We start from the raw sequence: 14,936 nt of genomic DNA on the forward strand, positions 1-14,936 counted from the left end.
TTTCTTACACCGAGGCAAAACCACAACGTGTTCGTATGGATTGCCTCATTAACGCGGAATATTTGATCAAATAATCCCTCGAGTGGTCCAGTAATGTCATTGCAAGTTAATTAAAATACTTGTTTCCATTATGAAGGGTCGCATTTTGAAAACCATAAGTCTAGTGGTGATTAAAGGCCGATTCCACCAGCGACATGGTCAACTTTTTGCTAAATATGTTAGTTGATGGTAATCATTTAAAAAAATGTAAACCCTGAAATAGGTATGAACAGCATTATTTGATGGGCACAACTTCGCCTTTGTGACCCATCTGTAATGAATAGACGATCAGGCCCTCGCTGCAGACATCATTAATCGAGTAACGACTTATCGTCCATAACCTGCTGGAACAACGCGTTCACTTTTAGTTAACGTCAGCAATGCAATTTCAATTTTTATTTGAAACTGCAGAAACAGACACAATTAATACAATCATTGTAGCAACTTTATGATCAGAACATATTTCTAGTAGACCACCACTTGGTTACAGTTCCAGGCTGACAATCATTCAGAAAACATATCAAAAGCCCAGTGCAACATTTTCTTAATCATATAAATCTGCATACATGATCCCAATTCTTAAAAATAAATATACACATTTAACGTTTGAATTTTCAATAATGTAAGTATGTATCCTATTTCTTACACAGCACATACATTTTATATTCACTTATGACAAGCGTAAAATATGTGTGAGATCCATTTCTGATGAAAAATGGTTGTTATTAAAGCAGAACGTTTTTGGCTCTAAATTCTTGAGGGGGGGTGGGGTGAAAAAAAATAGCTTTAAATTAAGTGGTGTCTGAACTTATAAATAATGATGTAATGAATGTATTTTTTCTTGAATTTGTGGATAAAATTAAGAAAGACGTTTTTACATATATCCTGGATTGTAAGAAATTAGCCTATGGATACAAAAAGGACAAAACACTGATTAAAACACAGAGATAAAGATAAGCCATTAAAAAAAAAAAACTATTTCTATAGATCACTGAAAATCTAGTAGAGGTCGTTGTGGTTGTTTTGAGGTATTTTGTGTTTTGGCTTGACGATATCAGACCCTGAACAACATTATTGGCCTTGTTATATTGACAATTTCATCATTAGCACAATTTAAAGCACTGAAAATAATGCTTTAAAGTATTGTATGTATATCAAGTATATGCCAGGGGGGTTTCCCAAAGTTAAGGTGGGGTCGTTCAATTTGACAGGGTTGTCTATCAGCACTTGAGGGTGCAGGACGACACAGCGAACCCCCCGTTGGTCTCCCGGAGTTTCTCCTTGTGTCTGGCCTGCACTAGACTGAACACGATGCCCGCCAGCGTCATGCGTCCCTCCATCTTGCCCCCCGGACGTCCGTCCGTGGCAGCGTTGGCCGTCTTGCTGCGCATGGTGCTGATGAAGTAGGTGCGCACCTTGCCCTGGCACTCGCTCACCTGCAAGGGCAGACCATCCGTCAGAGTTCAATCGTGACGCGTCGACCGGGGTCACAGTTCGGCCTGCGTGGAGGTCAAGATAACGGACACCAAATGGACCACTCGATGGCCCCGTTGGTTTTGGTTTTACGGCTGTCATATACGAGGAAATAGTCAGTCAGTAATTCAATCTGTCAGTCATTTAGATTGTTAGTCAGTCACTCAATCAGCGAGTTAATAAGTCAGTCAGTTAGCCAGTTAATTAGTCTTTCATTCAGGTAGTTAGTCCGTGAGGAAGTAAGTTAGTCAGTCAGTGAGTTAATCAGTGCATGAGTAAGTCAGTTAATCACCGAGGGCGTAACTTAGTCAGCCTGTGAGTTATTAAATCAGTCAGTCAGACAGTCAGTCGGTGAGTTAGTCAGCAAGGTAGTAAGTTAGTCAGTTTGTCATTTAGTTATTCAATCAGTGGCAGTAAGTTCATTCAGTGAGTCAGTTCATTTGTCAGTCACTCAGTCACCTGATTAGTCAATGTTCTAGCAGGTCAGTCAGTTATGAGCCAGTTGTTTCGTTAGTTAGTCAGTCAGTTAATCGGTCTATCTTTCAGTTCGCTGGTCATTTAGCTTCAGTTAGTCAGTCAGTTAGCTCGTTTTCCATTTATTTACGATTAAGATTGAGGTGTTTATTTGATAAGTGATTTGATGAAGGCGCGCTTTGTTCCAAACACCAAACCGAGGAATCGTACTGTCGCGTGTGGTAATCGTGTTGTGGTGTTGAAAAAGTCCCACGCTGTCACCTCCAGACCGGAACAATTCGTGCAAGCTCTTCTTTAGCTACGAAGTCCCGCAGACCCTTTACGGGCTTTTGCCTTTTACACGGACGGGGGTTGTCCAGCGGCACTCACCCCCTTGACGAAGATTTCTCCACGCAGCTCCAAGACAAAGCCCCACTCTGCCAGGATCCTGCGGGTGGCCTCGGGCACCTGGATGCGTCCGCTCACCCCCGTGCTGTCCATGCGGCTGGCCAAGTTCACCGTGGACCCCCAGATGTCATACTGCGGTTTGCTGGCACCGATTACGCCCGCCACCACCGGCCCGTGGGCAATGCCTAACGGAGAAATCATTCACCTCAGACATATTCTAGACTGCTGCGGAAGCTTTTTGCCGACTTCTCGTCTGTGGAAACACATGGGAGCCTACGGACAAGGACTTAATTGACTCAATGACGGTGCGCATCTACGGTTCGCTACTTACCGACACGCAGCTGAAAGTCTTTGGCAGAGTGCCTGTTCATCTCCTTCAAAGTCTCTTGCAACGCCAGCGCGAACAGAACCAGTTCGCTCAAGTGATTCCATTCGTCCATAGACGTCTAAATGAGAGTCAGACGCAAGCTCATGGTTGAGAAGGTGAAGGTGGTTAAAAATCAATCAATCGATATAAAGTGTCAAAATGTCTCCCCCTCACCTGTTTGTCTGGCGCTAGACCGGAGGCGGCCATATAGCAGCTCCCTATGGTCTTGATCTTCTCCACATAATGGAAGTACGACTCCTCCAGCAACTATGAAATGGATGTTTTTATTCAAATGTTACAATGTGCCCAGTTTCTAAGCTTTCAAATCCTACTGCAACCCCAAACCTTCAAGGTCCCATGCCATCATTTTTTTTCATAATCTTTGATCTCCTTTTATGACATTTGCAAGATAGTGTGGGTTGGAAATGCCCAGATGCCCTTTTTCAAGCTCTTCTCGTTGGTCTATTACGCCTGGCAATTGAGAGGGCCAGATTGCTCATTAATATTAAATATGTAAATAAGCTCAATAGGGAACGTGAGCTGAAAGGGGGCATGCATGAAAAAAAGAGGGGGGCGGGGGGGGGGGGGGGGGTAGGGGCGCAAACAGACAATGTTCTGCAGGCTGCAGACGGATACTATTGTGTTCAATTGAACGTACCCGGCGCGCGACGTTTACCGCTCGCGCACATTTGGCCGACAATGACCGCTATTCCATCAACAGTTCCATTATGAATTATAAATATAGTTAAGCATTGTTGGGAAACACAATATACTGCATGTAGAGTTTATGGCCTGTATTTGCATGGCTTGGCGGCGGCTGAGACTCGCTGGCTTAAAACTCAGAAATGCCGTGTTGCCGTTCAGCTGAGTTGAGTGGGTGGATACCAACAACCAAGCGGGTAGGTACTTGAATATTAATATTGTGACGGAACTACGTCACAACGACGGCAATTTCCAACCCGCCCTACGCAAACCTTATGCTGTTTATTGCCTTTTGCATTCAATTGACAAACTGCAAAGATGTCAAACTTAAACCACGTCACGGACTCCTTTTGACCTGTTATGCATAAAACTGTAGGAAAAAAAGGATTTTGATGGCATGGGAGCTATAATTATAACCACCATAAACCTAACAGTAACTCTAACCCTAATCACTTCCATCCTAACCCTAACCCTAAACCAACCTAACCATAACCCAACCTTAAACCTGAAATCTTACCCTTTCCCTGACCCCCCCAACCGAATCTAACCTAACCTACTCAACCCAACCTCACCCAAAGACCAATCGAACTCTGAAACCGAAACATTGACCTAACCTAATCTTAACCTTAAGTCCAACTCCAACCTTAACCCAGATCCTAAATCATAACCATAAGGCTATAGCTAACCTAGCTCTAAACCCAACCCCAAGTCTATAAAATCTATGTTTCATTCATATTTTGCAGTGTCTGGAACGGATTAATTGGATTTACATTATTTCCTATGGGAAATATTGCTGTGAATTTTGTGCGATTCGGTTTTAGACAGACTTTCTGGAACGGATTCATCATCAAAACCGAGGTTCCACTGTATTGAAAAAAATGGCCCAGTTTATTATTTTCTCCAACTAATATTCTATTATTGTTACAGTTTTTGTTTTCTTGCTGTTGTTATTCGCGTAAGTCAACTAAACGTTGCTGTTGACTACACTCAGTCCTTGTGTGTCAGTGTTCCTTCCGAGCCAAAGATATTGCACAATCACCAGTGGGTCACACCTCATTTTAACCGTACCCCCGAACCCGAACTTCATCTCACACTTACCTCATCAAAAGCAGCTATGATTTCGTTGAGCAGTCGGAGGCAGTCCACGCCTTCATGTCTGACCTCCTTTTGTTCAAAGTACTCATTAAATCCAGCAATAGATGCAAACATCACTCCCACCTCGTCATAGGACTGGGAGTAAAGCTCCTGCAAAGAAAATATGATTCTTAATTACCCGGATAGCACATCAATTTCAACACATAATACAGCGAACCCCCGTTGAGCGAGGGGGATATGTTCCAGACCCACCCGCAGTCAGTGTTGGGGAGTAACTAATTACATGTAACGAGATTAGATCATTTAATTACAAAATCGATGTAAATGTAGTATATGTGTATTCTGCTGCAGTCTCAACAACATCCCCCCCCCAAAATATAACCTTTAAGTGCCACCTTGTGCTGCAATCTATTAGTTGGAGAGTTTGAAAAGGTTAAGACTCATAGTTACACTTCGCACGAACCTCATCGTTCTTGCTGCGGTCCAAGAAGTGTCGGGCCACATGCACCGGCAGAATATTGTGCAGGAGACATTCATTGTGCTCCCGCAACTCCCTCATGTCCTCCACTTCCCGTTGAGCCTGCAGACGCCACAGAAAGTCCTGCCTGGCGGTGGCTTCCCACTGGAAAACAAATACTGTCTGACTCTCGCCATTCATTTGGAGAAATATCGGACATGCAGAAGTCATTACCTGACGTCCGTTGTAGAAGACCGCGACAATGAACATGACCAAGAGAAGGATGGCGATCCCTTTTCTCCTCACATAGTGAGACCTGTGCATGTGTAGAAAAGAAAAAGGAAAAACAAAAAATCTACTTTGGTACACTGGCACAATGTAAAAGGATCCAGTAGCTGTAGCAAAAGAAAACACTTGTATTTATTCGAACCCTTTACCTCAGAACTCTGCGGAAGGTGTGCTCACCGCTAATCCGCCATGCTGCCCGGAATAATAATTTAACATACTGTATTCAATTTAGTGCAGTACGATGACACAACAATCACAGCAAATCACTCACAGCGACGCCTGTTTATCGAGGTGAATATATTCCGGACCCACCCACAAAAATCTCCAATATATTTCATGTCAAAACATTTTCATGAAAAGTTTTACCCCTCCCACGCGCTTTAAACACAAACTTATTGGAGCACACTTAAATCGATTAAGACACATTTTCAAACACATCCTAAACGTATTCGAACACACAAAAACTGCAAGCATAACATGTATAGACAGTACGACAGCAGTCCCTCGTTTATCGCGGGGGTTACGTTCAAGACCACCTCCGCGATAGACAAAATCCAGGCGTGCCAGTGTGTTTAGCCATGACTGTATTGTCTATATATTTGTATGTATATTTGTATCACATTAGTTTCGCATTTATCAAATAGAAATCATTTTGGTAATCGCAATTGACCTCAAACAACAAATGTTTAGTCTGACTGAATGTCAGACAGTCAGGGGGGGGAAAAAAAGCCTGTGTCTTCGAATACAAAAAGTGTTTTTAGCCATGACTGTATGAGGGGAACACTGAATTGCAGAAATACTTTGTATAAATACAAACAACATGTATCCCAATGGACATGCTTATCCTTACAAAATACACAAATTAGATTGAGATCCCATTTTTGGCCCATGTTGCTATCAAAAAATGGTCATAGACACACAAAACGTACAGTTACTATTATACGAAGCAATCAGGTGTGACCTGCGCGGCATGTCGTGGCTTGCGAGAGAGACGAAGGCCAGATGGATGAAGTAGGAGTAGAAGGCCACGGCCAGCAACAGCACGGCCAGCTTCAGCAGGGAGTTGAGACGAAGAAACACGGCGCACGTCACCATGGCGATCACGCCGCTCAGCACAAACACCTGTGCGAGGGAAAGAGGCGATATTTAAACTGAAATGAATACAAGTTTGGACTTACCTGTACTCAAAATGTACAAATTTGGATGTCTACCTCTGGGTAAGAACACACAGTGAGTGAACGTGAAGCTATGTTGATCTTTTCCATCTCAGTAGCCTCTTCTGTGTCTGTCAGAATGCACCATAACTGCATTCGTACAAAAACAAAAACAAAAAACACACAAAGACAAAGTACAGTAAATGACGACCTCTTGGATTTCTATTATGACATTACTGTACATATTTTTTATATTTTATTCCATTTTTTTTTAGCTTATTTCAAACTTAAATATTTAGTTTTGGGATTTTTGCCGTGGTCTATAATCCACATGTTCATCGAATATGAGCTGTAGATATTTTATTATTGACCAGCATGCGCACTGAATGAGTTTTACCCAAAAAAGTCTCTATTCTTATAGTTGAAGCATCTGCTGCAGTTTTAGGTGGGCTCTCACAATGTCTGTAGCAGCTAAGCCAAAGTTGATGACCACAGCGGTGAGGGTGAGCGTGTTTCGAGCGCTGTTGTTCTCGTGGATCCAGCAGCAGAACTGCTGCAGTGTGGCGGGGCTCCACTTGAACTCCTCGGCGAGGACCAATAGCAGCAGCAGTGCGTAGGTGAGCAAAAACAGGGAAAACTGGAGGATGGCTGGAAACAGCCTGGAGACAGCGGATGGAAACATTTTGACCATATGAATGAATTTCAAGTGCGAAGAAAGTTGGCAATTGCCTACCTTGGTGCCGGGATGAGGGCCTGGGCGGCCACGACAAAGAGGAGCATGATGAAGGAGCTCAGCATGTTGGAGTTGAACATTTCGTCTCTCATCTGGGAAAACTATGTCATTCACAAAAGAGGATTGCATGTCAAACACAATTTTTCCAAGACATTTACCATACATACGGTACACTATGAACTCAAGAGCCCAGGAACCCGCAAACTGTTCCCATGGAAGCAATTTGATGACTAGACGTCCCTCTCTCTGGCTACACCGAGACATTCCCAATTTCTAGGTCTTCCCGGAAGTCTCGCGCTGGTGCGACATGCTTGGAACACCTCCACAGGGAGGTATGGGGTAGCAGCACCTACAGACACCCTGTGAAGGGAACTCATTTCGAATGCTTGTATTTGCAACCTTGTCCTTTCAGTAACCCCCCAAAGCTGGGAACATCAACACGACACTCCAATACGGCATCTGCGTTACGACGAACGCTGCCCCATAGTCTTTCGATCTTAAAACAAGAAGCATTGCCGTCGAAATCTCCTGCCATACCTTGTCCTCAATGTGTGTGTCCTTGAACACCAGAGAGAGAGGAGTGATGTGTTCCTTATGCATACGCTCACTGCTGCGAACTGCGATGGCGTGTTTGATGCGTTCGTTGATCTCCTTGGAGGTGGACGGCCATATGTTGGGCAGTGACCCATTTGTAAACGATGCCAAGATCTACAAACACATGTGAGATCGATCAAATTGATGGAGGGAGGACAGCGAGACCAGCAGTGCTGGAATTAGAACCTACACTATTCATGTCAATGGCACTTCCAAAAGGAATTTCGTGGGCTCGACTTGTTTTCTGGACTTTGTGAGACTCATTGTGGTCGTCTTTATGTCTGTCCTCTTGATGACAAATGAGAAAGGTGTCGATGTTGTGTCGCTGAAGGAACTCGTTCCTGTCAGCTCCACGTCCGTCCTCTGTCTTGTAGGTGCCTTCGAGGCAGTCCAGGGTAGCCTTGGAGATGTGGATCCGCCTGTTGGCGGCAAGAACGTCATCGGTGAGCTGTTGTAATTCGAAAGAATCCTTTCCAATTGCACTTGTATGCAGTAACACAGTAAACCGCTAACCCTGGTATCCCGCCTGCCTCCAGCATGTTGGCAATCCCCACATCCCAGGACCAAACGTCAAACTGCCATTTCTGGAGACCCAGCACCCCACACAGGACAGAGCCTGAATGGATGCCAATCCTCATGTCCATGTTAAAGTTGAGCTTCTTCCGGACAGCCCTGACGTCGGAGAGATGGAACGTGATCAGACTTGTTTCAGTAGCAACAGTAAGTGACCAACAACCCAATATACGCGGGCTAACCGTATGGTGTTGATCATAGCCAGCCCCATTTCGACACAGTGACGGGCATGGGCACGCTGAGGTTCTGGGACCCCGGATACACAATAGTAACAGTCCCCAAGTATCTTTATTCGCATGCACTGGTGCTCCTGTAACACAGAAAAGACCAAGACAACTATGTAAATGGAAATGAAACATCAGGAAACCTGTGCTCAGGTTCGTACCTCGGCCAAACGGTCAAAGCGTCCAAAGAGCTCATTGAGTGTTCGAACCAAATCCTGAGCTGACAAGTTCATGGATAACAGAGTAAAGCCCTTAATGTCTGCAAAAAGGATGCTGCAGAAAAGAGAAACCAACAACAATTCGGGATATAACAGATGGTAACCACGTTGGAAATCAGGTTCTACATTTATAGACAACCAATATATTCTTAATTAAATTAAATATTTGCGCTTACCTGACGTTTTTGTACTGGTGAATGTAAATCTTGTGAAACTCTTGAGGATTTAGCTCGTCTTCCAACGAGCTCATGTCAGCGATCATTTCCAAGGCTACAAACCGTGGTAAGATGGACAAAACCAGACGCTCCTATTGTAGAGAAATGTTAAAGATAATCAAGGTCAAATATCATCACATTTTAACCGGCTAGGGTTGCTTAAAAGTGGTTTGTCTAATGCCATCATCCTACCTGTCGCTGGTTCTCCTGCTCGAGTTTGAGGCGACCTTCTATACAACGGCGCGTTTCTAGGAACACCTGTCGCTGTGAATGATCTGTCAGGTAGTGAATGAAGAAGCCAGCGGTGTTCATACCCAGGTACAGAAGACCTTTGGCAAAAACCTGCAACCAAGAATGTTTCACTCCCTTTACCCAGCAATGGCCAAAGTATGAAGAATAAGGGTATAACACTTCAAGAATACTTCCCTTACCTTTCTCAAAAGGACTATATCGTTGTGGTAGCATACGATCTCCACTAGAAGATGCAACGCCGATGTCAGCGAACCCGCGCACATGGCCCACACAAGAGGTAACGGCAGCAGCGTGTATGTGGCAAACAACGTGAACAGAAGGTACCATGACGGGTCTTTCTCCAGCCCGTATACCAGTCCTCCCAGTACTTGTGTGGTTTGCGACAGCCAGCTGGCTAGGCCGGCGTAATGAAGCCACCTTGGTGACATGCTGTCTTTAAAGGTTAGCACGACAATGCACAGCGCTACGGCAAACACCATGAACGCGCACGTCAAGCAGCCTCGTAGGGGTTCGGTGACCTCCTCAGGTGCCAAAGCCAGGTATAGAACCAGGATCTGCAGCTTGGCCATAGCGTCGATCACATTGGTGATGGCTAAGGAGTTACGTCTTTGGTGAGAAGAGTGTTGTTGGTAGAGTTTCTCCAGGTCCCTGGACTTGAAGGTGTGCCTCAGAGTAGGTATGTAGATACCGTGAATACTCCGTCCCCAGTGCACAAAGAAGTCGGCATCGCTTGCGTATTCGTTCCCGCCTGAGCCTCCTATACTCTGGCTCATGGAGCCACGGAGGTGGGAAGGCTGGACTCGGATTGTGGAGGAGCGCCGCTTGACTCCACGTGACGCCTTACTGCGAATCTGGCGGTTAATTTCTTCCATATAGGCATCTGTCACAAAGATTTTCTGAGCCGGCTCCACACCGACCTGTCACACCGAATAACAACACGCTGATTAATTCTTGCAAGAACCCGAGGACAATTATGGGAATAATCATTCACCTGAGCGCTGAGTTCCTGTTGGATGATGATGTGCTTTACAGCGTTCTGCCACAGCATCTTTTTACGCCGCAGCCCCGGGGACAGGGTGGCGGTCAGGCAGGGCGGCTCACACAGTTCCATTGGCGAGACCTGTGTTGTCTCTGAAAACGTCACCATGGCAGGGTACTTGGCTTCAGCTCTTGGCGTCAGATCCAATGAAGACGGTGGCCTGGATGAGGCAGGAGAAGTTTGAGTACAAGGAAACAATGTAGTACTCGTTCTTTTACTCGTCATGCTTTTGGGTGAGAAAACTGCCTGTCATTCAGTCACAAGGCATAGAGTCCATTGACACTCATGGTCTTCAATTGCCTTGACATTCTGTTCATGTTTTGGTATGTTCCACCTGTGCATTCTATACAGAATGAGTTACTTGGGGGATAGGAAACAATTTGTTAAACTAGAAATCTGCTGCTGCTCTATGTGTTTGGACATTGTCTGTTGAGTCCCTCAATATATTTAATATATTATCAGAGCGAGGCAGAATATAATTAAAAGGGATTGTTTAACTTGAAAAAAGCCAACGTGAAAAGTATAATAAGATTTTGTATATCTATATGCAGGGTAGCCCTATGCATCACTCTCAACAACGATTTGAAGCAATGTCCAAACATGAAGCAGTTCAATATGAAGTAACAAAATAGAAAAGCAGGATATAGCAATGCCCTGCTTTCACACGGTGATAACCGAGTGTGCAGAAGACCAGATTGGACCACCTGGTTGAGTCCACATGCTGCCGCAAGCTTTTGGCCAGATTTAGACTTGGGCTGGCTAATGCCCCTGAGTTATACTCCTCCGGGTGGTTCTGGCTCAAGATGTGAACTGTCCTCGCCCATGACTCACTGAAGGTACATTGTCACCAGTCCGATTCCCACACAATCCCTGAATACAACTTGAAATTGGAATAAACCACAACACTCCTACGGTCTTCCGGAAGGCTATATCTTGGTTTCAAGGTGTAAGGGTGACTGAAAACAAATGTGGCGCCTCAAAATCAGGCTAAACTAGAATACTCCTACAGTGTTTGGGTATATCTCAGTTTCAGGATGTACTGTATACCAGAACACTCCTCCATAACTGGGATATACCTGGATCTGGTTTATCCCGATTCCAGAGCGTGTGTTATTACAGTAGAGAATCACCTGACAGAGTGTAGGACAGTGTGTTCGTTCACTTTGTGAAGCTTAATTCCAATGTAAAATTGTTAGCTAGCTGATGTATCTGTAAGAGACATATTTGTTTTGGGATACACTTCTAGTTTGAAGACAGTTTAACACAAATCACCAAAGTCCTCAAACTGACCTATACGGTTTTGCATTTGGTGTATCCACCCCTCATGTTCAGTGTTAGCCGTGAAATAGGCAGCCAGACCATCACAATCCATTTTTCCAGATTCCGCTGCATAGGATCCGTACAGAGACTGGAAAATTCAGCCACAATCCAGGAAATGGAAAAAAACGACGTTCGTGTCATTCCACAGACAAAACAAGGGACCTTATCCAAAAGTGACAATAAAATGGAGGACAAACTTGCAGTCAAGATGCAATATGCGGAGTTGTTCTGGCAGGATTGTAGTTCACCACCTGTTTTGAAAGGAAGTCCATAACTGTCAGGAAGCAGAGCAGCAGCGATGAGGAGTGTAAAGAGGATTTTCTCTGGTCTGCAAAGCTCAGGTCTCTGGTGCCAGGACAACGCTCTCTCTCTCTTTCTCCACAGCCAAGCCAGCCAAATCTATTCAAAGCTGCACTGCCAATGGGGTCCTGTGTAGTAAGAAACATGTCAAAAAAAGATAAATCATTTAATATAGGGCCAGAGGTGTTGGTTTGTCCAACTGCTGAGAGTACGGGTATTTTTTCCCCCTGTTTAAGTAAAGCATTCATTTGAGAGGAAGCAGCAATTCCAATGAAGTTCAAACAATTTTATTGTTTTTTTTGTTGGTTTTGAACCTGTGCTGATAACAACATGGATGATTGTTTTCGTCTTTGGCCTGGAGGACACGACGTCCATGATTTCCAAAAACAATTTGAAATGTGAACTCGTCAGACCACAGCACACTTTTCCGCTTTGCGTCAGTCCATCTCAGATGAGCTCGGGTCCAGAGAAGCCGGCTGGTTGTTTTTCTGCCTATTGTTGATACTGTATGTGGCTTTCACTTTACATGGTAGAGTTTTAACTTGCATTTGTAGTTGTAGCGACCAATTGTGTTAACTGACGATGGTTTTCTGAAGTGTTCCTGAGCCCATGTCCAGGCAATAACCTTTACACAAAGATGCCGGGTTTGAATGCAGTGGCGCCTGAGGGATCGAAGGTCAACGGGCATTCAGTGTAGCTTTTCGGTCTTGCCGCTTACATGCAGAGATTTCTCCAGATTCTCTGCATCTTTTAATGTTATTAAGGACTGTAGATGATGAAATCTCTAAATTCCTTGCAATTGTACATTGAGAAACATTGCTCTTAACCTGCTGGATTATTTGCTCTTGCAGTTGTTCACAAAGTGGTGAATCTCGCCCCATCCTTGCTTGTGAACAACTGAGCCTTCCTGTGTTGCTCCCTTTATGACACTCACCCGTTTCCAATGAACATGTTAACCTGTGGAATGTTCCAAACAGGTGTATTCTGAGCATTCCTCAACTTTTCCAGTTTTTTGTTGCATGTATTAAAGCGGAGGACAACATTTGAGGAAATAAGGTACTTTTAAAGTTTAAAACTATTCGTTTTTTCAATGTGATTTTGACCAACATACTTTTCCTAATTATTGGTTTGACTTTATCGCAACAAGGACTCGGGGAAAGACAGTGCACTATGATCTCTGTTGACTGTAAGCTGGTTTCAGTGCAACGCCGACAAAGCCTCTGTAAGGCTGATCCAACGGGTTCCCATCTGTCCCAACGTGACAATGTACACAGCTACTCGGGATGGCTGAGAAGCATATAGCTAAAAATAGACTCAGAGCTGGCCTTAAGGCAATTAGCCTGATTACAGCCACAGCCATGTTGGCATTACAGTTGGAAAGGGTGTGCAAAACCTACAGTGGTGCTCATAAGTTGACATACCTTTGCGGAATTTGTTAAATATTGACAATTTTTCAGAAAATATGACTGAGGACAGAACAGGGACCATCTTATTCTATTCTTTATTGCTGTGTTTTGTTTAATGATTGCACTATTCTGAAATAACTTAGTTTAATTTAATGTTAGTCTTACTGCATATTGTTTATGTTCTGAAATGAGAACAATACATCCATTTTCTACACCGCTTCTCCTCACTACGGTCGTGGGCGTGCTGGACCCTATGCCAGCAGCTAACTGCGGACAGGAGGCGGGATACACCCTAAACTGGTTGCCAGCCAATCGCAGGGCACATATAAACAAACAACCATTCACACCTACGAACAATAGAGTCTTCAATTAACCTACCATGCATGTTTTTGGGATGTGGGAGGAAACCGGAGTACTCGGAGAAAACCCAAGCAGACACGGGGAGAACATGCCAACTCACACAGGCGATGCCAGATTTGAACCTGGGTCCTCAGAATTGTGAGGCGGATGTGCTAACCAGTCGTTCGCCGTGCCGCCTGAGAGAATTACAGTCGTGTTTTATTGTGATACTTGCCGTTTTTAGAACCGCATGAGCCGGATGAAGTGCTCCGGCTGTATGTGGCCCACAGGCCTTGGTTCCTCACCCTGGAAACTTGGCAAGCCCTGGAAGCTACTTAGTACTGAGACAAATGTCTTTGGCTGCGTGCTAATTAGCTCACTGTCAAACAGACTGACACTTTGTGAGTCCTGCTGAGCGTTGTGCTTTTTAATTTGTCTTTGGTTGTGTAATTAAGGCCAAAGATGCCATTGTATTGTCATTGGGGGCATTGTACACAAAATGCACACAAACTCAGAACTGTGCAGCGGATGTGCTAAACACTTGGCACCACGCTGCCCTGCAGTAAAGTCACTATGATCACAGTAACTATTTGTATGAAAAAAATTTGTAGGCCATTAAATATAAAACACTCAAATGAAAAAAGTATGAGGTGGCGCGCATAGGTCAAAAATAACATTTTCCTCTCATAGAAAAAAAAAAAAATCTCACTTTTTGTCACTTCGGTTTATTTATGTATTTATTTTTTTGCGTATTAGAGGTGTTTTGGATCCCTCTCTGACACCTCAGGTAGGAAAGCGGTAAGTGAGCGCGCGTACAACGCCGCAGCAGCATCGTAAACGGAGACGCCTGTTTCACACTAAAGAACACGTCCGGCGGTATCCTCCTGACTCACTGCTGCCATCAAGTGGAGGGAAAAAAACAGCACTCTCGCGCCGGTCATTAGAATTGAATAATAAAACTGAATAGATATGATGTACACGTTACGTTCATGCTTTGACCGTGTTCTGCACGAAAAACACTGTGTTTTGTGAAGGGACTTATGTATGTGAGTTAGCTGCATTTATTCAAATTAGCTCCTGTCTAAGTAGTGGTGGACTGACTCATATTTACCAGTGAGCAAGAAACACAGCTGTGCAGTTGTGTGGCTTGCTGATTTTTTTCCCCCTTCAATACTTTCCCGCTGTTGTAAAGCCAAATTTATCGTCGAGCAGTGGCTGTGGATCTCTGGTTAATTGTCTTCATTTAATGGTGAGTAGTAAATGTTGAGAATGGTTGAGATAGTTCAG

The 14,936-nt window shown here is 44.2% G+C and overlaps 2 protein-coding genes across 2 annotated transcripts in view; one reads left to right on the forward strand and one right to left on the reverse strand.

The window, feature by feature from the left end:
- Window positions 1-466: 466 nt before the first annotated feature.
- Window positions 467-11,920, reverse strand: si:dkey-206f10.1 (adenylate cyclase type 8). Its single transcript, XM_061704820.1, has 21 exons — window positions 11,575-11,920; window positions 10,237-10,444; window positions 9,425-10,162; window positions 9,186-9,335; window positions 8,955-9,085; window positions 8,722-8,833; window positions 8,519-8,646; window positions 8,277-8,435; window positions 7,954-8,182; window positions 7,707-7,877; window positions 7,170-7,270; window positions 6,894-7,095; window positions 6,494-6,586; window positions 6,244-6,404; window positions 5,229-5,310; window positions 5,001-5,159; window positions 4,541-4,687; window positions 2,915-3,007; window positions 2,705-2,819; window positions 2,356-2,558; window positions 467-1,475 (listed from the first exon to the last, which is right to left on the reverse strand). The coding sequence occupies exons 2-21, from the start codon at window positions 10,390-10,392 to the stop codon at window positions 1,260-1,262; spliced, it is 3,546 nt and encodes a 1,181-aa protein (XP_061560804.1). The 5' UTR covers window positions 10,393-10,444; window positions 11,575-11,920; the 3' UTR covers window positions 467-1,259.
- Window positions 11,921-14,680: 2,760 nt separating this feature from the next.
- The window catches only part of LOC133416733 (protein EFR3 homolog B), a 38,116-nt gene continuing 37,860 nt past the window's right edge, over window positions 14,681-14,936 (forward strand). Inside the window, exon 1 of the mRNA XM_061703810.1 lies at window positions 14,681-14,898. The gene's annotated coding sequence lies outside the window, so the exon portion shown is untranslated. The remainder of the gene's footprint in view (window positions 14,899-14,936) is intronic.

Source organism: Phycodurus eques, chromosome 18 (assembly GCF_024500275.1).
Source record: "Phycodurus eques isolate BA_2022a chromosome 18, UOR_Pequ_1.1, whole genome shotgun sequence".
Lineage (NCBI taxonomy): Eukaryota > Metazoa > Chordata > Actinopteri > Syngnathiformes > Syngnathidae > Phycodurus > Phycodurus eques.